At 38.7% G+C, this 22243-nt stretch overlaps 2 protein-coding genes across 3 annotated transcripts; both read left to right on the top strand.

Moving 5' to 3' along the window:
• Nucleotides 1-1087: 1087 nt before the first annotated feature.
• ppardb (peroxisome proliferator-activated receptor delta b) lies at nucleotides 1088-14597 on the top strand. Its single transcript, XM_047364303.1, has 8 exons — nucleotides 1088-1453; nucleotides 4478-4877; nucleotides 4957-5108; nucleotides 5222-5360; nucleotides 5630-5832; nucleotides 9082-9288; nucleotides 9386-9629; nucleotides 13203-14597. Exons 2-8 carry the CDS (start codon nucleotides 4541-4543, stop codon nucleotides 13448-13450), a joined length of 1530 nt encoding a protein of 509 aa, XP_047220259.1. The 5' UTR covers nucleotides 1088-1453; nucleotides 4478-4540; the 3' UTR covers nucleotides 13451-14597.
• Nucleotides 14598-15858: 1261 nt separating this feature from the next.
• Nucleotides 15859-20526, top strand: mkrn4 (makorin, ring finger protein, 4). 2 transcript variants are annotated; one of them, XM_047364319.1, is made up of 8 exons: nucleotides 15859-16015; nucleotides 18071-18199; nucleotides 18291-18532; nucleotides 18605-18669; nucleotides 18789-19033; nucleotides 19102-19209; nucleotides 19627-19726; nucleotides 19806-20526. In XM_047364319.1, exons 1-8 carry the CDS (start codon nucleotides 15984-15986, stop codon nucleotides 19935-19937), a joined length of 1053 nt encoding a protein of 350 aa, XP_047220275.1. In that variant the 5' UTR covers nucleotides 15859-15983; the 3' UTR covers nucleotides 19938-20526. The 2 variants fall into 2 exon arrangements, with proteins under 2 accessions (XP_047220275.1, XP_047220268.1); XM_047364312.1 differs by having other exon boundaries at nucleotides 18602-18669.
• Nucleotides 20527-22243: the final 1717 nt, after the last annotated feature.

The raw sequence follows: 22243 nt of genomic DNA, 5'->3' as shown, positions 1-22243 counted from the left end.
AAAATAAAAATGAATTTCAAGAAGGTTAAAATAAAAACATTTATATTAAGCGACAATTAATTGTGTAATTATAACTCAAAACTTTTATTTCCCATTTTGTTGTGTTACAGCCACCAGTTTCAGTGTATTTTATTGGGATTTTCTGTTCAGCCACCCTCAGACAACCCTTTTAAAAACCACATTTCACTACTATTACAGCTGCAGGTCCTTGCGGTATGTCTCTACCAGCTTTATCAACTGTAGAAATTGACATTTTTTACCTTACTTCTTTGCAATATAGATCTGTTTGCTGAAGGTTGATCCTCCCACCCAGTCTGAAGTCTTTTGGAGCCTCTTACAAATTTTCTTCCAGGATAGTTTTTTATTTAACTCCTTTCATCATTCAATTCTCTTTTATCAGCATCTCTGTACCTGCTGAATAAAAGCAGGTACATGATTATGCCATCATGGTGATGGCATAATACTGCCATCACCATGTGTCAAAACGTTCCCTTGGGAGTACACAGCTTATAGTTGTCCTCTCAACAGAACTCTCTGAGGTGTGAACCTCTGCAGCTCCCCCAAAGTTACCATGGGCCTGTTGGCTGATTCTCTGCCCAGGCTGTTAGTTTAAGTGGGTAGATATGCAATTGTGCCATATTCTTTCCTTTTAGTGAGATGGACAATCTTAGCTGAGATAAATTAACTCTACTCAAAGCGTCTCCAAACCTTTTCCCCATTATCCTTGGTCTTTATTATGCATTTTGTTGTTTAATGTTCTCTAAAAAACCTGTTTAAAAATAACTGAAAGTTATGTCTTTGAATATTATCCAATCGGAGCATCCATCTCTGCAGAATTGAAGCAGAAATAACAAATAGATGGCTCATTTTGTTCCTCATATTTCTCGTAAGAGAAATGTTTTTCAAATAGAGCTTGCGTTATGTTTGTCCGGATTGTTTTATGTGATTTTTCCTGTCTGATTTTATGATTTAATTTCTTCGGAAAATACTGAAAGGCTTTTGAGTCGTTCAGTGAGCTCTCACGGTAGTGTTTGCTTGAACCAGTGTGGCGCTCTGTGCCTAGACATGTGACAGGAGGAGGAGGAGGAGGAGAAGGTGTGAAGCAGGGCAAAGGAAAGCAGAGTGAAGGAAAGCTATGAGCGACAGACAGCGAAAGACAGAGGGAGGGATTGTCATATAACTTTACTTATTTACATATGATATAGTAGTAAACATAGTTTTTTTCACCTTTACGTTTAATCCTCCCGGCTGAAACACGAAAGCCTGACTCTGTCTAAGTTTATGTTAGTTAGCTGTCTGATGTTAGCTTCTGTTCATTAGCCCGCTGGTGACTTCAAACAACTTGTCAACAGCCGATCGATCCCAGGACCAACAGTGTTTCCCCTGCTGGCTTGTTTTAGCTGGCTCTCGTAGCGGGAACATCCCTTGAACCAGCGGAGCTAAAGAGGAAGAGGTAAGCTAACACGGTAGCCAGAAAATGTTATTTACCACAGCGGAATGTGAGGGAGCTAGCAGCTAGCTAATATTACCCAGTCAATATCAAGGTTAGGAGCTAACTAGCTGAGATTGCTAACATAAGCAGACTTTGAGACTAGTTCTAGTAGTTTTTGTTGTTTTTGTTGTTTTTAAGTTCGACGGCAGTCTTGTTCGTCTTTTTAACTGTTTTATTTCCATTTCTCCGTTGCTTGTATCCAATTACAATCGTGGTAGTGACTCAGTCCTCAGAAAGTTAGCAAATACTTCCGAGAACCAGTGTGACAGGTTGTCTGACGGACTACCCTGCACCCTCCCGGTGTTTTGTTCCTGGAAACCTGACAAAAAACACAGTTTTAGCTTCTGTTCGGCGTTAAACCACAGTGTATCAGCCGTGTCTATTAACCTATAATAAACGAAGTGTTTTTCAATCACGGCTTAAAAACTGCATTTACGGATGGATTAATCCGCTAGAGGGCCCCGGGGTAAAAATATTACAACCCCCCCCCCCCCACCTCCCCTTAAAGCCTTCTGTTCACCGCCTCCTCCTGCCATAAGTGCTGAGCAGTGTGTACATGGTGCATGCACCCTTTCCCCTTAAAGCAGCTCAAAGGCACACTGTGCACCCTGCCAAGCAGCTGAGGCAAACAATAATACAGATCTCAGCATGCAGCAGCAGAGAGAACAAGCTTTTAGACAGGGGGAAATAAAACACGTTCAGGATGCAGAAAACTGGTGGGTTTGCTGATATTACAAGATTTATAGACCGGGGCTGTCCCTTGTTAGTTATGCAGTACATAATCACTCGATAGTGGTCCAGCAGTCATTGACACCTACTACAAGGAGGGTAAGCTGCAAAGTTGAGTGGCAGGAAAAAGTAGTAGCAAAAGGTGGACAGGCTATAATTATAACCACAGTCTTTAGAGGGGATTTTGAATCAACGCCTATTTCATAGTTTGGGGGAGATTCACAAGGCATGGACTACAGCGGGAGTCAGAGCCACCACACGCAGATGTATCCAGAACATGAGCTACAGCTGTCTTATTCCTTTTGTTTAGCCACTTCTGAACCAGACAGCGGTGTCTTACCTGGACTGAAGGGAAAAATAACTAGCCTGTTGTTCAGTGGTCCAAATTTCATTATTCAGATGAAAGCAGAGTTTGGATTTCATTTGGAAATCAAGGCCCCAGTGTCTGGAGAAAGCAAAATGGAGAAGTTCAGAATTCAAGTTTTTTGAAGTTTCCGCAGTCAGTGATAATTTGGAGAGCCATGCAATCTGCTGGAGTTGACCCTCAGAGCAGCAGTTTATCAGGAAATTTTGTAGCGCTTTATTCTTTCCTCTGCTGACAAGCTTTATGAAAGGACTGATTTTCTTTGAGCAGGACGTGCCACCTGCCCACAATGCCCAGTACACCTAGCTGCTTTAAAAACTGTGTTATAACAGTGCTTTATTGGTTAGGAAACTCACCTGACCTAATCCTCACAAAGAATCTATGGGGTATTAAGACCAGTGATTAAATCTGGACTTTCTTAAAACTTCAGCAGAGCCACAGCCTGATCGCCCCCATGCCATACTGCATTTATGGAGTAATTCATATAATAAGTGGCCCCAACCAAGCACTCAGTGCCTATTCTGTTCAGTACGTGAACATACTTTTAACTTTTTTTTCTGTATCAAAAGAAACTTTTTTATTGGCCTATGTAATACTCAAGTTTTCTGAGAAACTATGAAATTCAGGGTTTCCTTTAGCTGCAAGGCGTAAACCATAATATATCCCTCTTACTAATGAAACTCACTTTTTTAATTTAATAACTAATAATATCATGGAAAAGTTGCACCTGTAGTTATGGGCTGTTTTGAGATTCTTACGATAAAACCTTGAGTAAAAATGCCCCGCTCTCATGGTATTTACACAGAAATCTAATAAAATGTTGTAGTAAATGATTGGATTTCTTTTTTAGGCGACTGTAGCTCAGTAGGAAGAGTAGTCATCTTGCAATCAGAAGGTTGTGGTTTCGATTCCAGCGTGTGAGCGTTAGTGAGTGCATTTGGGTGAGTGTAAAGCGCTTTGAGTGGTCCGTATAACTGGAAAGGTGCTATATAAGTTCAGTCCACTTACCATTTTATTTTGACCAGAAAAGCAACAATTGCCCAGGCTGCCTCTAAAATGATTAAATATGCAGAAAAATAAGCCTTTTTCTGCTATTGTGATTGTCATATATAGACTTAAGTAAAAAATTTAAAATAAACATGCTAAATTTGGTTAGTAGTCTTCAAGTATTGTGTAGAAAATGGTTCCTTTTTCATCTCCTGCTTTATAAGGTAAAACAAGGTAATAGTAACTGGTTAACCAGTTAGCCTCCCGGCTCGGGTAACCAGCCTGCTGTTGTCTGCTTGACAGACATGCCGCTCTAAGCTTAATAGCATTACCTTAATGAGAGTGATATTTCAAAACAAATATCTTCTTGTAACTGAGGGAAAGTGTAGGAACATCCTTTGATTGGCAGTCTGCAGCAATAGGTGGGGGAGGGACTCACACCCAGATAACTGTGGTCACTCCAACGCTTTCTCTGGCATCTTGTTTAAAGGATTTTAAACTACTAGAAGTATGATGGAAACCTATTTTAGTTTTGAGACCTGCCCCCTTTATAGTTTTGACTCATGCTGTTATTAAGATATTTCAAGCTTATGTGGCGAAGCCCTTGTTTGTGTCTTTTAATTACTCAGCAAATGTAGATGTAAGTGCAATGTAATTCCTTGGCTCTTTAAAAAACAAAAACAGTAGCAATACACAGACACCTTTAAATAAATAATGAGATATTACAAGTCTACTAAAAGCATTTTAAGATGGCAAATGCTAGACTGCATGCTTGTATATACACAGGCATGTGGAGCCAATTAAATGTTGGCAGGTGTTCATTCTTGCTCCGGATATCGCCCACATGCTACATATATATATGTTTATTTTTTATACTGATATATAACAAGTAACTTTGTTTTTAGAAAGTCCAGCTATGATGGCTACGTGACATGAGATGAGCCGCTGGGTCAGCTTCAACAGGAACCATGGACGGGTTTCAACAAACGGCGACAGAGCAGCACAGCAGAGTGAATGGCTACTGCGAGGCCGGGTCTCCTCAGGGCAAGGCTGACGTCGGGTGGACGCCTCCGGAGGTAGAGTCGGCGGGCTCGGACAGCTGCGGGGCCGCCAGCGTTTCGGAGACGACCGACCTCCAAGAAGTAAAGACCAGAGAGAATGAAGATGAGGAGGACAAGGAGGAGATGGGGGAAGTGCTTCCTTCCAGAGGTCTGAAAAAGGAAGAGAAGAAAAAACAGAAAGAGCGTGAAAATCAGGACAGCGGTCACAACAGAGAGAACAAGAGTGCATCATCAAGCTATACAGGTAAAAAGAGGAATGCACAAAATATAGACCGAAACAAAATTCATGAGCAATAATATTCCTGCTTTTTTAAAAATTGCAGACCTTTCCCACACGTCTTCGCCGTCACTATCAGAGCAGCTTCGTCTTGGCCGAGAAGACAGCGCAGGTCCTGGGATCAGCGTGGAGTGTAAGGTCTGTGGGGACAAGGCGTCTGGCTTCCATTACGGAGTACATGCCTGTGAAGGCTGTAAGGTAACAGTTTAGCTGTCTCAGCAGAAGACATTGAGAGGATGTAAATATCGACAACAATGTTTTTTGTGCAGAAAACAGTCATTATTAAACCAGTTGCATCGTTTCTGAATCAGGGATTTTTTCGGCGAACCGTGCGGATGAAACTGGAATATGATCGCTGTGAGCGTTCTTGCAAGATTCAGAAAAAGAATCGCAACAAGTGCCAATATTGTCGTTTCCAGAAGTGCCTGTCTTTGGGAATGTCCCATGATGGTGAGAGCGAAAGAGTTCTTGCTTTCAAGCATAAATAACAAGAACTATTTTCATGCGTCTAAGACTTAAAACATTTATTTCATATGTGCTTTGATTTTAAAAAATATAATTGACAAAATTTGTACTTCCTCTTTTGTCTTCTCTTATGTTTCTGGATTTCTCTTTTAATACTTTCTTTATTTTCTTAACCAAAACCTGAAGTCATGATTGATTTGTAACTGGAATGTTAACTCAACACAAGTCGTGTTCACCTGTGCGTGTTTTTCCAGCGATCCGATATGGACGCATGCCTGAGGCGGAGAGAAAGAAGCTGGTGGCGGGCCTCCTCGCAGAGGAGCTAAACCTCAGCAAACCGGGTGGCTCCGACCTAAAGACATTGGCCAAACAAGTTAACACAGCCTACCTGAAGAACCTCAGTATGACCAAGAAGAGGGCCCGCAGCATATTGACCGGCAAAACCAGCAGCACCGCAGTATGTTGTTGTTTTATCTAGAAAACACATTCAATTCAATCGCAGCTAAAGTTTCTCCATCTGCACAACTATCCATCCATCTGTACAGCAAGCCCTGCGCCCATATACAGAAAAAAACACAAAAATCTTCTCTCCAAATACAAGAATCAATAACAGAATGAATAAACTTCAAGTTAAAAATACTTCTGTCAACAAACTCTAACTATACTAGTAACATTCCACTAAACTACCAAGTAAAAATGAAAAGAAAACTAATAAAATGTGGGAAAAAAATAGTAAAAAGACACAAAAAAGAATGAAAAGACACCAATAAGGAAAATAAAACACTATTTTAATAAATAATGTTTCAAAAAGTATTTGCTGAATTAGAAGTCGCTGAGATTTTGGACAATTGATTCTAAATATTGTGTTAATTAGCCATCACAGTGGCTGATTTAATGGAGCCATGGACTACCGAGATGCCTGTTGGCACTGAAGCAGTTAAGCACCACAAACAAAGCAAAACACAGTAAAATAAACTATATTTAGATTGTTTCATCCTAAACTAATTATCTCTGTCCAGACGTTGACTTCAGCAAGTCTGATGATTAGAGAAGACGTGGCAGCCGCTGTCGGTCTAGTGGCTGAGGCGAGCATCTCCTCGGACTGGCATGCGCGTCAGAAACGCAGAGCTGCGGTTTCGAATGCTGTTTTCTGTGACTCCTCCTTCCTCTGAGCTGTCATGAAAATGGGCTAATACAGTGCATCCTGGGATTGAGAGTTTTTACCAGTCCCTTTTGTTCTCTGTGTAGTTCAGTCCTTGTTCTCCATCCATGGCTGGGACCAGCAATACATACAGGTCCTTCTCAAAATATTAACATATTGTGATAAAGTTCATTATTTTCCATAATGTCATGATGAAAATTTAACATTCATATATTTTAGATTCATTGCACACTAACTGAAATATTTCAGGTCTTTTATTGTCTTAATACGGATGATTGTGGCATACAGCTCATGAAAACCCAAAATTCCTATCTCACAAAATTAGCATATCATTAAAAGGGTCTCTAAACGAGCTATGAACCTAATCATCTGAATCAACGAGTTAACTCTAAACACCTGCAAAAGATTCCTGAGGCCTTTAAAACTCCCAGCCTGGTTCATCACTCAAAACCCCAATCATGGGTAAGACTGCCGACCTGACTGCTGTCCAGAAGGCCACTATTGACACCTCAAGCAAGAGGGTAAGACACAGAAAGAAATTTCTGAACCAATAGGCTGTTCCCAGAGTGCTGTATCAAGGCACCTCAGTGGGAAATCTGTGGGAAGGAAAAAGTGTGGCAGAAAACGCTGCACAACGAGAAGAGGTGACCGGACCCTGAGGAAGATTGTGGAGAAGGGCCGATTCCAGACCTTGGGGGACCTGTGGAAGCAGTGGACTGAGTCTGGAGTAGAAACATCCAGAGCCACCGTGCACAGGCGTGTGCAGGAAATGGGCTACAGGTGCCGCATTCCCCAGGTCAAGCCACTTTTGAACCAGAAACAGCGGCAGAAGCGCCTGACCTGGGCTACAGAGAAGCAGCACTGGACTGTTGCTCAGTGGTCCAAAGTACTTTTTTCGGATGAAAGCAAATTCTGCATGTCATTCAGAAATCAAGGTGCCAGAGTCTGGAGGAAGACTGGGGAGAAGGAAATGCCAAAATGCCAGAAGTCCAGTGTCAAGTACCCACAGTCAGTAATGGTCTGGGGTGCCGTGTCAGCTGCTGGTGTTGGTCCACTGTGTTTTATCAAGGGCAGGGTCAATGCAGCTAGCTATCAGGAGATTTTGGAGCACTTCATGCTTCCATCTGCTGAAAAGCTTTATGGAGATGAAGATTTCATTTTTCAGCACGACCTGGCACCTGCTCACAGTGCCAAAACCACTGGTAAATGGTTTACTGACCATGGTATCACTGTGCTCAATTGGCCTGCCAACTCTCCTGACCTGAACCCCATAGAGAATCTGTGGGATATTGTGAAGAGAACGTTGAGAGACTCAAGACCCGACACTCTGGATGAGCTAAAGGCCGCTATCGAAGCATCCTGGGCCTCCATAAGACCTCAGCAGTGCCACAGGCTGATTGCCTCCATGCCACGCCGCATTGAAGCAGTCATTTCTGCAAAAGGATTCCCGACCAAGTATTGAGTGCATAACTGTACATGATTATTTGAAGGTTGACGTTTTTTGTATTAAAAACACTTTTCTTTTATTGGTCGAATGAAATATGCTAATTTTGTGAGATAGGAATTTTGGGTTTTCATGAGCTGTATGCCAAAATCATCCGTATTAAGACAATAAAAGACCTGAAATATTTCAGTTAGTGTGCAATGAATCTAAAATATATGAATGTTAAATTTTCATCATTACATTATGGAAAATAATGAACTTTATCACAATATGCTAATATTTTGAGAAGGACCTGTACATACATTTATGCCCCTTTGTAAATATCTCCATTAAATTCATTAAGTATTCTTTTGAAACTATTAAATGTAGATAAATCTGAAATTTAAGCTAGGAGAAGTGAAATGTGGGAATTCTAAGCAGACTTTCCTCGTTTCCTCCACATATCCAGATATGTGATGTTGTGATCATTTGGAGTGCCATAGACTGGCTTAGAGGTAGTGACAAAAACTGGAAAGGACATAAAAATAGTAAATTGTATATTGTGCGAAGTTAGTAAAATGATTCATGTCAGAGTAAGTGAGTTAACTAATAAAGGAAATCATAGAAAAGTCATCCTACATAGGAAGTAGAGTAATATTAATTAGGTTTATTGTTAAAATGTCCATAGGAAAGACCAGTTTTATTTTAACTTGTGAGTTTTCACACAGTGGAATAACATTTTTTTTGTTCTCTGGATGGTTTGAGGCTGTGATTTTACATAATATTTGTCTTCAATCCCAGGATGAAACGCTAAAGCTGTGAACTTAGAAATATTGTAATTACTGAGAAGATTAAGATTGGAGTCTTTTTTAATTATTATTATAAATGGCATTGCATAGAACTGTATGCTTAATAGACAATGCTCAAATAAAAAATGATCAATGTTTTGTCTAAAAAAAGAAAAGACTCTAAACGAGTAATATCAATGTAGGTGCATAATTCTTGCATTAATGTTTCTTTCCAAAGTGTTTCCTATCCATAAATAATGAACTAGCCAAAGCCTTGCTCTAAACGGTATTGTTAGGGATGAGTTCTGAAGTTGTTTTTGTCTTTTATGACAGCCGTTTGTGATCTACGACATGGACACGCTCTGGAAAGCGGAAAGCGGGTTAGTGTGGAGCCAGCTGGTTCCAGGTGCCCCCCTGACCAAGGAGATTGGAGTTCATGTGTTCTATCGCTGTCAGTGCACCACGGTGGAGACGGTGCGAGAGCTCACCGAGTTTGCCAAGTGCATTCCAGGGTTTGTGGACCTCTACCTTAATGACCAGGTGAGTCACTGCTTCGTCCCTTTGTTGCACAAACAAGCAGGCCTGTTTTTGGATGTGCCGAAAGCGCAAATGGACTCTTGTCTGTTGCTCTCCACAGGTGACGTTGCTGAAATATGGTGTTCACGAGGCTATTTTTGCCATGCTGCCGTCTCTTATGAACAAGGATGGGCTTTTGGTGGCCAATGGGAAAGGTTTTGTGACGAGAGAGTTTCTGCGCAGTTTAAGGAAGCCCTTCAGTGAGATCATGGAGCCAAAGTTTGAGTTTGCTGTCAAGTTCAATGCTCTGGAGTTGGATGACAGTGACCTGGCCCTGTTTGTTGCTGCCATTATTCTCTGTGGAGGTGAGCCTGAGGGGTTTATGGGTAAAGTATAAACAACTGCTGTGTGTTAATAGTTTTCTACAAGACTTCAAATGTCTTTTAAATGATTTAAACACATTTTTCCTAAAATAATTTATATTTCCAACCATGTCTGCCTTAAATCTTACATCCAAGAGTCTGAATTACCTTAGTCAATGAACTTTGTCATGTTTGGCACTTTATAATCACATACATCCGATGTATTTTCGTCGGATTTTATGCAACAGACCAACACAAAATAGTGCTTGAGAGAAGCATTATGCTACCAGCACTGTTTTCTGGCCTGTTAGTATAGGTTTACAGTCATGTCTTTGTAGGTTTGCGGTTGTGTCATACTCTTCTCATGAATTGAACGTTGCTCCCTTAGGTGTCCAAGGTTTGTGATATTGTTTTATAACCTAATCCTGCTTTAAACGTCTCCACAACCTTCTCACTGACCTGTCTGCTGTGTTCCTTGGTCTTCATGATGCTTTTTGTTCACTGATGTTCTCTCTAACAAACATCTGAGGGCTTCACAGGGGATTTTATTTAGGGGTATCAGAGTAAAGTGGATGAATACACTTGGATGCCACAATATTCAGATTTTTATTTGTAAAAGAATTTGAGAACTATTTGTTCTTTTTTTCCTTTTACTTCACAATTATGCACTACTATGTGTTGGTCTACAACATAAAATCCTGTTAAAAGACAATAACTTCTGAGGTTGTTTATGTTACATTTATATTTAAGGAGTGTGAATAATTTTGGAAGGTGCTGTATTTGGTTTCTAGTTGCAGACTGGTGGATTTAAGCCTCTCAAATATCTTATCTTTGCTTATATAAAAAAATGTATCACATTTCAAATGTTAAAGTTCCTCTAATTGTTCCCTTCACCCCCAACCAATATTAACATCCGTTTCAAGAGTTTGAGTATGCCCCCATATTGTTCCCTAATAAAACACTGATTCTTAGTACAGTACAGCGGTTGTTGGCCAGGATGTTGGCATTTTTACAAGTTTCAGACAGTCCGAAACTTTCGACTTTGCCATACTTTGCTGTGGTCCCTCTTCTGTCTCTTTGGTGGCAAGCCGTCAACTGGGTTCCCGGATATGTTGTTGTTGAGTAAGGCAGCTGTTGTTTATAAAGTCAACGAAGAGCCTTAGTATGGCAAATTACAGTAACATTCACCCTGAATGACCTAAACCACTTCCAGGCTTCCTCTTAGATGTATTTGTGCTGTGTCTATGTGTTGGCTGTACAGCTTTGCCCATTAGTGTTCTCTGTCCTTGTAAGAATAAATGCAACAACAGTTCGTAGCCCAGTCAGTGAAGGTTTATGGGGTTTAATTTCAAGAACACTCTGCTGGATCACAACACAGATTTCTGGTGCATACACACTACAACCTGCTATTAGCTACATATCGGCAACATACCTTGGTTTCAGTGTTATACTTTTGATGCAGCTATACCAAAAAGTTTAAAGTTGAATCAACTTTACTTTCTCAGACTTGAGAGTTGACTTCAGTTTATCAGGATGTTTTGCAAAGGTACATACAGTGTTTAGCTGTAGTATGCTCCAAGACATTTGCTGGCTGGTTGAAGTTGCTCTTTCAACAAACATAAAATCCAAGCTGAGAAAAAATAGGATTTTAGGCTAAAGGTACGTTATCCCTCTGGTCTCGATTCCTGTGTAGCTCCAAAATATCAGCTGCAAGATCAGTGACTTTTCTGAATAATTGATTTTACATTTCTGCTACTATGTAAAAAAGGAAAATCGAAAATGGTATCTGCCATGAGTATGAAAAGACATCAAAAATGACTGACGCGTATATCAGCCAGGATGTATAAAATATGCCTGTACAGGGAAACACAACTGTTCATACCATCATGATGTTATTGTGTTTGTATTGCATTAATATGGCGTCACAGATTTGCCGCTTTAAGTAAATAAGTATCCAGCATTCTCAGCATCTAATGCCAAAGCCTTCGTTATTTGATCTACAGCTAAGCCAGCCTGCCATGGATTTTTATGGACATGTCAAAACAATTCATCACACTCTGGCCCTAGCTTCGCTGCTGCAAATGATTTTATTTAAATTATATTTTTCCATCCATTAAAAATAAAAAATAAACGTTGTATATACACTGTGTGGGATTCTATTCAAAATGCTGTAATACATCTGTCACACCAGCGGGTGGCGATACCATCATCAAAATTCAAAAGAAGAGGATCCCAAGCTTGGCTAAAGCAGTGCTAGGCTAAAAGATTCTCCCAAACCAGTTTTAGCTTCTGTTTTTGTCTCTGACACTAGCCACCATTTCCTCTTGGTTACTAACATCTTCAGCTCACATTTGAATCTTAATGAAACAGAATGAGGACAATGTGAGACAGATGTGGCAAAAGAACATTAAAATGGCTCCATTATTGTTATGATTTCTTGCACAGAAAGTTGTATCGAGGACGTGCAAAGTAGGCGTCTACATCATTGTTTTAAATTATATCTCGATATACGGTTCGCATTTAAGCCCAAAAGTATTCATACCCGTGGCACATCTAGATTTGAAGTCATTTTTTAACTTTACTAATGTGTCTTCTGACTAAAGCTGCAACTAATTATTTCATTTGTTAATCGATTAATCTGTTGAAAATTTTTTTTAGGTTAACCTGTTAACAATTTGATAGCAAAGGTGCCTAATAGGAGATTATTTACAGAATTTCAACAAGGTGAAGCTAAAATTATAATACTTGTGCAGTTCTGGATAGAGCATATTTACAGAGAAGAAAGGTTTTTCCTCTTAAATGCAAAATTTGTAGATTTTTTGTATAGTTTTCTTTCAGAAAATGGCATTGTTTTACAGTCGGTATACTCCAGGTTAATGATTATTTGATTACAAAATTAGTTGACGATTATTTCAATAATCGAATAATAAAGAATAATCTGATTAATTGTTTCAGCTCTATTTCTGACTAGACCGAGAGTCCCAACCTGAATCCAGCAGAGAATCTGTTAAGAGAGCTGAAGATTAGGGTGATGTCTAGGAGGCCTTTCAACCTTAAAGAGATAGAGCTCATCACAAAAGATGAACCGTTACCAGTGGAAAAATGCAATAATAAAAGGTGTTTGGTTGCTGCAATGTCAAAAAATGCTCAATTAATTCTTTAGGGTATAGATATTTTTGGACATGCTGTTTTTTTCTTAAAATTTCCAATTATTAAATTCGTTATTCTTTCAGAGATACTTGTCATTTTCTTATCAGAATCAAACCCATGAATGAAAAAAAATAAGTCTAAGTCTGCCTGTGAAAATATAAATGTTCCCACTGAAAAACCTGGTGTATTTGGTTGCTGCTGATGCACCATCTGCACTGATTGCAATGACTTGCAAAAACTTGAAAAATTTATTTAGTAACTATTTTGTAGCCTGTGGAGCCAAAGATGAACAGATGCACTAGAGTCAAAACTTCCAACTTCTTTTCTCCATAAGAGGTTTTAATGTCTTTTGATCTCTGCTTAATCTGTATTACCATTATAGCTCTGGGTGGTTGACTAGTGTAAAATATCTTTTTGTTTTCCTAGATCGTCCTGGGCTAATGAACGTGAAGCAGGTGGAGCAAAGTCAGGACAGCATCCTCCAGGCCCTGGACCTTCACCTCCATGCGAACCACTCTGACTCTCTCTACCTCTTCCCCAAGCTGCTTCAGAAGATGGCAGATCTTCGGCAGTTGGTTACTGAGAACGCTCAGCTCGTCCAAAAGATCAAAAAGACTGAGTCGGAGACCTCGCTCCACCCTCTACTACAGGAGATCTACAAAGACATGTATTAGAAAAGTCTCCAGCGCAGACTGATTCTAAAGCAATACTGTTACAGATAGAATCTTCGGTTGGACGATAACACACTGCATTCAGTGAAAGCACTGTTTTCCATACATGAGCATGGATTTTAGCTGACAGATGAGGCAGGTTCACTTTGTTAGGGCTAACACAATCAGCATATTTCCCACAGTATCAGCGTTGCTCTCACTGTGCGATGAGCATCTGGAATCATTTGCTGCAAGCCTTAGTTTCTCACAACGGCCACCTAACAGGACGAATGATATGTTTTCTTATAAAGGCTGCTCCTGTTTCATCCTCATAGCAAAGCTGACCCCAGAGCAGTGTTTTGAGAAAGAGGGAGAGAACTTCCCCTCGTTCACCTCAGCTCTGTGGTTTGCTGCAAAAAGGGTTTCATGTTCCTACACCAGTGGCATAGTTGAAATGGAAGAGGGATATCAGGGTTTTTCTTTTCTGAAAGAGTGATTGTAATTATTTTTCAGCATTGTATTAAAACTGAAGATGCACAAATTGATATGTGTTTACATCATAATCACCATCATCATTAACCCTTCCACCTTGCCATTTGGTTTGAAGAACACAAACTGGGCTGGCTCCAGCAGTATAGAGCTTTGAGTGTAGCTGTCTGTGCAATACCATTTCTGTTTGTCAATAAATGTGAAATGGAACTTATTTAGGTTTTGTCTAAAAAGCCCAAGTGAAAATAGTTAGACTGAGCAGACACTATAGGCAGGTAATTTGCAAAAGTACAAGGGACAGCATGTTTTCTTTCTTTCAATGAGAAAACTGAACGTGCCATTGTCAGAATTTTTTTATTAGCGCATTTTTCTGTGATTGTGTTACAAATAATTTGTTTTTGTTGATATTGTAAGAGCAAATTATGAATTATGCCATTTCATGGATTAAGTGTATCATATATCCATGCCTACCTGTTTAGCTCAGATTTTACCAAATATATCATCACGCAAACCACCAAATTTTTCTTGAACATGAATATTTAAATCACATGCTGCAGGAGGATTAACAAGAAACCAGTATACGAAACCGTTATTTTGTGGCTGGGAGATTATATGATGATTGAAAGTCAATATATAACATTTGAACTTTTGTATTCAAGATATACAAAATCCACAAATACTGCCTACTTTGTGTGTCTGTTTTATGTTACAGCTTGATAGTTCTGGCTTTATTTTCCAGTTCTGATTTATGTGATTCACCTTCCAGGAGTCTCTTGTGCTTTCGTCTTTATCCCCATCTACCTCCAAATGTGTGAAAATTTTACTGTCTTATCAAATCTTTGAAATTTATTTTTGCCTTAATCCCTGTAATTAATGCACCTTGCAAAAAGTTTGTATCACTGGCTCACGTCAGTGTGCTATGCAAAGGATGTTGGTTGGGTCTGTGCATGTTATGGTAATTGGATTTTCTCATCAAAAACCAGTAATGTGGGAAAACTTTGGGGTCATCTGATTTTTGTTTTAAAATGCAGATCATTAAGTTAAAATACAAACATTTTTTCCTTTTGTGGTCATAAACTGATAAGCAGAAATGTAGGTTTTGGTTTTATTTTCCCATTTAAGATGAGAACAAAATCATGAAGAAAAAAAAAAACTGGCTCAATTTCTCACATCCTGCCGTCCTCCATACCTCAACATGTGCTAGAAATGTGCGTGGCCGTGTGACGTCACTGTCCATACATGGTAGGGATGAGCTTTTTCAGTTTTTTTTTTCTTTGTTTTCAGTTTTGTTTTGTTTTTTTACAATATGTCTCCTCGTCTGAACCCCTTCAAAAGTTTATACATGTTTTCTTTTCGTGTGTTTCTTGTTCGGTTCTGTTTGCTTCGTGGTGAAAAGATTATGTGGGACAAGCAGATTTAGGTGCCGTTTGGGAATGTTAAAACTTGCGTCATTGTTTCGTTTGTTTAAATTTTCCACTGATTGTTTTGTTGACCACAAAAAGAAAAAAAAAAAAAAAAAAACTGCACATTTTAAAATAAACACACTTTTTTTTTTGTTTTTTTTTGTTTTTTTAAATGCTGGTTTCTAATAGAAAAAATCAGTTTACCAAAGCATGCAGAGATCTAATAAAGAAATTACACTCAAAAAGTGTAAACAAAAAAAGCTACCTCTGTCAATGATGGGCTGAATAACTTGTTTTTGAGAAGCATGTGGTAGAACTTGAAATATTTGCTAATTGTAACATGTAACCTCTATTCACTTTTAGTTTAGTGATTTCTCACATATAAAACACAAATAATAACAATGATTTTACTCGTTTTTAACGGCGCGAAACAGTTTGTTTAACGCATCGTTCTCCCGTTGCGTTAGCGACCAGTGTTATGATTGACACATGTAAAGACCAATGAGATGTCGTTTGGTTTACGTAGAACCGCCCATTTCGATTTTCCATTGGTTGGTTTCAATGCTAATTAGTGGGGAAAAACAGCTTTCAGCTATTTAGAGAGGAAGAAGGAGGGCGAATCGTTTGGCGGCTAGCTTAAAAAGGCAAATAAGCACGCTAAGAGGATGGACTCGGCTCGCAGTGGAAATATTTGTAGGTAAGCATACGAAATCACACGACGGATAGAAAAAACATGAAGGTAATGCAATTTAGAAGCCATTGTGTACTTTCACAGCCTGTTGGTACTATGACAAGCTAGCAACGTGTTGAACAAAATCCGTCAAATCGGACAACTTTTTAATCAATATTCAGCGCATAAGCAGTGGGTGACATTAAAAGCTGTATAAACGGTTAAACTGTGGGTTTCTTTTAACTTTGTTTTGCGATTTGACCAGACCGTTAAAGAACCATGTTTTGTTTATTTTTGCTTACTGTAATTGTTGTTTCTATGACACTGATTGTTAATGCGATTTTCGAATGTTTCGTTTAAAATAAGATGCCATCAAATACTGGTGGAAAACCCTTCTTAAATCCTTCAGCATTTATTGTATTTTGACACTTTTTTGCCTCTTAGATGTATACAACCGTATCGTCTTTACAAAATCGATTGTTTTTAAGCGGTGAGCCGATAAAGGAATGATCTAAAACATTTCCTTCTGGGATGAAAATGTGTGACATGGTAGAACAGATGCCAACACACCAGTTACAATTTCTTGGTAAGATGTAATTGTTAAGCTTTCCAAACCACCTGACTCTGAAGTCAAAGGTTATAATTGCTGAAAAGCAAAATGCCATCAAGTCCACAAAATTCCTTGTAGGGAAGTCTGGGGTTTCTAACTGAATTCAAAATTCAATATGGCTCCTGTTAAATGTTTTATTGTGGTTTAAAAAAAAAAAATAGGCCCAAATATTTGCAGATCTATGTTTTGCTTTTAAATGTATATGACCAGATGCTTGCACAGAGTCTGCTTTAGTTTTAAATTTCAGTTTTCTAAAATGTTCCCCAGTACACTTCTCTGTTTTTCAGGAGACCATTTGAACGTGTTTTTTGCTGATCAGGGTGTCTGTAGAGGAGTCAGAAAAACAACTATTAGCCTTAACTACTGGCCTTAAAAATCCTTCTGTGGTTTGCTCAGATACCTTCTTTGCATGTAAACGCATTGGTCTATCTTTTGAGCAGTAAACAGACTAACGGGTTTGCTAATATTACAGTAAATTTAGATGCATAACGCACACCTTTTTAATTTGTGCACAGTGTGCTGTTCAAGTGACCAGACATTCCACATGTTGACCTCAGTTGATCAATTATTGACCACAGTTTGATCAATTAACAGATGTGCTAAAAACATAAATGGCATACAGAAAGTTACCCATACAACCTCCCGGTTATTCTCTAAAATTTAACTTTTATTAATTTGAAGGAATGATTCTGAGGAACCATCAATTTGTGTCATTGTTGCAAATGAGTCACAATTCTTGTTTTTATTTGAATTTGAGTTAAAAAAAAAATTTGTTTTGGATAATCTGATAGCAAAGGTGCTTAATAGAAGTTTTTCTTACATAATTTGAACCAGGTGATGCTAAATTTGTCACTTGAGTTCTGGATAGAACATTTACAGACAAAGAAGGATTTATTTATTTTTATCTTGAATGCAAAATGTTTTTGTACAATGTTGCCTGAATTACTGAGTTTTTTTGTTTTGTTTGTTTCATTGAATGTCATGTTTTGGAGTCTGTATACTGCAGTTAACGAACATTCGATTTACTAAATTAGTTGACTATTATTTCAACAATTGATTAATTCAATAAAGTGTTGCAGCGCTGGTAGTGGAGGGGTTTAAGTGCTTGACCCATCTACAGTCCCGGGTTTGTCCCGGCGACGTTTGCTGCGTGTCTTCCCCTCACTCTCCACCCCTGTTTCCTGTCTAGCCACTGTCAAAAAAATTCTGGGAAAAAATAAAACCCACTAGTGCCACCAAAAACAAATAGATTAAAATAAAAAAATTGAGCCCCAAATGCAACAAACCCACCTATTGGAAAAAGGTGTATTAATTTATTTTTTAATTTTACTTCTGGTCTTAAATGCCAAATGGAGCTAAATATTTCCATTTTTATTGCTCCATATTTCTCCCATTTCATCACATCCTTGCATTAAACCTTAGTTTACCAAACATTAGGCCCCTACTATAAATGTATTTTTCCTTTTGCACAGGCGTTTTATAAATGGCTTTTGCAGATTTGGCCTAAGCTGCAAGTACAGACATGAGATCACCCCTATGCCTGCATCCCAAATATGCCGGTACTTTCAGAAAGGTGTATGTTGGTATGGTGAACGTTGCAGGTAAGCCGCCCAGCCACAACACACTCTCATGTTATTTTGTCTCTCAACGTTTAAATAAATATGAAGCTCATTCAGTGATTTCCACCACTAGGTTTTTCCATATCCTTCTGCCTCAAGTTGGCCCAGCATTTTCAGGTAGAAGGGGTTCAGTACCTGCTGCCTCCTCCAGTGTGGCCCACCCTCTCGAAAGAAGAGGGTCAGAACCAGCTCTTTGGCGTGCTACTTTCCCATCCAGGCAGAAATGCAGTGGATCACATTCAGCAGTTTATGCCTTAAATCCTCAGCAAGACACTGGGCACCTGCCAGAATATATTGTAGAGGAACAGTCACAAGGTACAGGAACTTTATACAACTGGGCCATTAATTTACATTTAATGTTAATGTTCACTAATTTCTCTTCAGAAGATTACGTGGCGTCAGCCCAGAGTTCAGGTATTGCTCAGGCAAGTGCATGGCTGGGGAGACATGAGGTTTGTATTTGACTTGGCTGTTTAATTGTAAATGGGATTCTTCTACATGTAATGGAGCTAAGGAAGGCTCAATTTATGGGAGGCCTTTAACGTCAGTTGTCTTTTTATGGTGCACTCAGGAACCCTCTAGATCTGAGACACTGGAAGGTGGAGCCACAGCAGCTTGCAATGAAAAAAGTGAAGAGACTCTGGCTTTCCTGCAGAGCAAAAATGTGGTCTGTGGGATCTGTATGGAAAAAGTCTATGAAAAGGAGAATCAGAGAGACCGTGTTTTTGGGATTTTGCCAAACTGCAATCATCCCTTCTGTTTTCAATGTATCACGACCTGGAGGAAAACAAGAGATATTGCGCTTGACGTTGTAAGGTAGGTCTTGACTACAAATGCAAGTAAAGGCTATATCATAAATGTTTTGACTCCTGTGTATTTTGCAGGACTTGCCCTCAGTGTCGAGTCAGGTCTGCCTTTTATGTGCCAAACAAATACTGGGTGGAAGGTCAAGAGAAGCAAAATGTAATTGATTCTTTCAAGAAGAGATTTAGGTAAGATTATTCTTTGATTATCAGATATATTACACCTGTTTACACCAGTTTTCAAAGTGTCTGTATTGTGTGCTCTAGGTTTATAGCCATCTCAGAACATGGTTCCTCTAAATCCATATGACATAACTATTGTACTTTATTTTGTCTGTTTACCTTCCTGATATCTTTTTTTTTTTTTTTTAAACAAATTTGGAGAAATACAAAGTACCATAGTCTTCTTTTTAAATGTCCTAAAATGGTCTTCAAGTGGCCTTTAGTGTGTATTATGGTTCCAAAGGAAACTTCATTTGTGGTAGGTTCAAAATGTATACAGTAAACAAAGAACTTTAGATTTTTGTCAATGGAGAAAAAAATAACGGATCACTCTGATATATTTCCACATACGTTGAGGTGAAAGACTGTCTTCTTTGTTTCCAGTAAGAAGAGATGCCACTACTTAGACAAATATAGATGTTGTCCCTTCAAAGAGGATTGTCTTTATAGACATGGCTCGGATTCAGATCATACGGAGTTTTCAGTAAGTGCATAATATATATACTTGTAGTGCTTTCCATGATGATCTGTTTATGATTTTTGTTTTTTTTGCTTCCTCACAGTATATCTCGCATGACAATGAGGATGAAGGTCTTACTGAGCTGCTTGGTTTTTTCATGAACACAAGCCTTCTTGATAGTGAAGATCCGAAGGAGGACCTTCTCTTTTTTCTATATGAAGATATTGGGTTCTGAGCCTCTTGGACTTTTTTTTTTTTTTTTTTCTTGGTAGTCTAAAGTAGTCACTCTGCCTTATCAGGGATAGTAGTCTGTGCTCCTTTAAAATGTTGAATGTAATCTGACCTTTGACTTGGTCACAGAAAGCAGATTAACTCGCTAATGTTCTTAAAAACAAAGAAGAAATGGTGTCCAAAAACTTCATTAGAAATGTATGGAAATTTAGATTCTGCTCTTGCTGTAAGGATGCCAAATTAAAAGTCTTTGGTTTTTGTCCTTGATCTTGTTGATGAGCTTTGATTACTTGTTCTTGTCCTGCAGCAACCTGCCTCCCCTCCCTGCTTCCCCTTAACCTCTCCTCATATTTGATTGCTCAACTTAACTTTAGGCAATCATGAAATTTTAAAAAAATTGTGTGGTTTTAATTTTCAAAAGCTACAAAGTGTACCATTTCCCCCTTATTCATCTTCAATTCTGATGCCAACGTCAAGACAAAGTTGTGTTTTCCTAGTTTTTGGCAAGAATATAAGATGTTTAGCTTTTATTACTTTTTTTTAAAAAATGTACACTGGAAATAAAAAATATCACACTTTTGTTTCACTGAAAATGTGCTTGGTCCTTTTTGTTTTATTTTATTTTGATGTGTGAATAAAAATGTTAACTGCGAAATGCTGTGCCAGTATTCAGAAATAAATGAGTTGTAGTCGCAAATTTATGGAGTTAAATTTGTCTCAGTATTATTCAAACAAAAAACTAATCTCAATCAAAAAAAAACTAATCTCAATCAAAAAAATAATATATAAAAAAAAAACTAATCTCAATCAAATATTTGATCAAAACTAGTTTTTTTTTTCACAAAGAGAGTTATTTGCAAAACAAACTTTTATTTGCGCATGTCAAAAATCTTTGGTGACGAGTCTCGCTTTTTTGGTTTTGACGCTCTCTGTTTTTGGTTGAACTCAACGAATTTTGAGTTCTGGAAACATGAACAACCTGGGCGGGGCCTAAAGACGAACGATGTAAGACGTTTCCCTATTGGTTAGCGCTGACTAAAGCAGCAGACTCTGATCCCCGCATCTCTGAACTTCTACTCGAACTGCAGGGCTTGCAGCGTCGCTTCAGTGAGGAGACATCAACTCTACAGAAGAAAACTGCGGTTAAGTGAGCCGACAGTCAGAAATACGCGGTGACGTCAGCTGACACTAGCTCTCTCTTAAAGATTAGCGTCGCGCAGACAAGGCACATTACGGTAATGGAGCAGAAAGGATCCCGATCCTGGCAACGGTTGAGAAAATAAGAGGAAAACAGAAAAGTAACCTACAGAACATTTATATTAATTACATTTTTACAACTTTCACATTCATGTTTTATGTAGAAGAATAAATAATTAATATTTTACAGTACAGTTTTGGAGAAATATCTTGTCAAAATACCTCAAAATGCTCAACCATTATATGCATTTGTCCCACCTTCAGGAATTTATTTCTCCAAAACCATGAGAGGTGACAACACAATCTCTTCAGATTATATTAGAGGGTTATCTATATTATAACCAGAATTAGTATTTCATAATTTCACTGTAGGTTTCTGGAGAAATACACAACTAGCCCAACAAAGTACCACAAACGCTTATTTTTGGTGAGGTCCTGTGGGAAGTGGTCTGGACAGCTTAAAGTGCAAGAGCATCCAGATCTCCTCTGACCTCTCCTGGACCAGAAACGCCCCTCGCCTGTTGAAGGTACAACAACAGCTCTTCTTCATCTCCTCAGCTGCTTACAGATGTCTACAGGGCCACGGTGGAAAGCACTCTGTGTCTCAGCATGACAGTGTGGTGAGGGAACTGCACAGGAGAGGAAGTATCACGGGTTGTGAGGACAACACACAGGATTATGGGATGCCGTCTGCCCGACATGGACTCTATTTTATACAACACTTGGGGTAGTTGTGTATTTCTCCAAACCTTTACAGTAAAATTATGAAATACTAATTCTGGTTATAATATAGATAACCCTCTAATATAATCTGAAGAGATTGTGTTGTCACCTCTCATGGTTTTGGAGAAATAAATTCCTGAAGGTGGGACAAATGCATATAATGGTTGAGCATTTTGAGGTATTTTGACAAGATATTTCTCCAAAACTGTACTGTAAAATATTAATTATTTATTCTTCTACATAAAACATGAATGTGAAAGTTGTAAAAATGTAATTAATATAAATGTTCTGTAGGTTACTTTTCTGTTTTCCTCTTATTTTCTCAACCGTTGCCAGGATCAGCATCCTTTCTGCTCCATTACCGTAATGCGCCTTGTCTGCGCGATGCTA

The sequence above is a fragment of the Girardinichthys multiradiatus genome, chromosome 1, assembly GCF_021462225.1.
Source record: "Girardinichthys multiradiatus isolate DD_20200921_A chromosome 1, DD_fGirMul_XY1, whole genome shotgun sequence".
NCBI classification, from domain to species: Eukaryota; Metazoa; Chordata; class Actinopteri; order Cyprinodontiformes; family Goodeidae; genus Girardinichthys; species Girardinichthys multiradiatus.
This window is presented reverse-complemented; position numbering and strand designations above follow the sequence as displayed.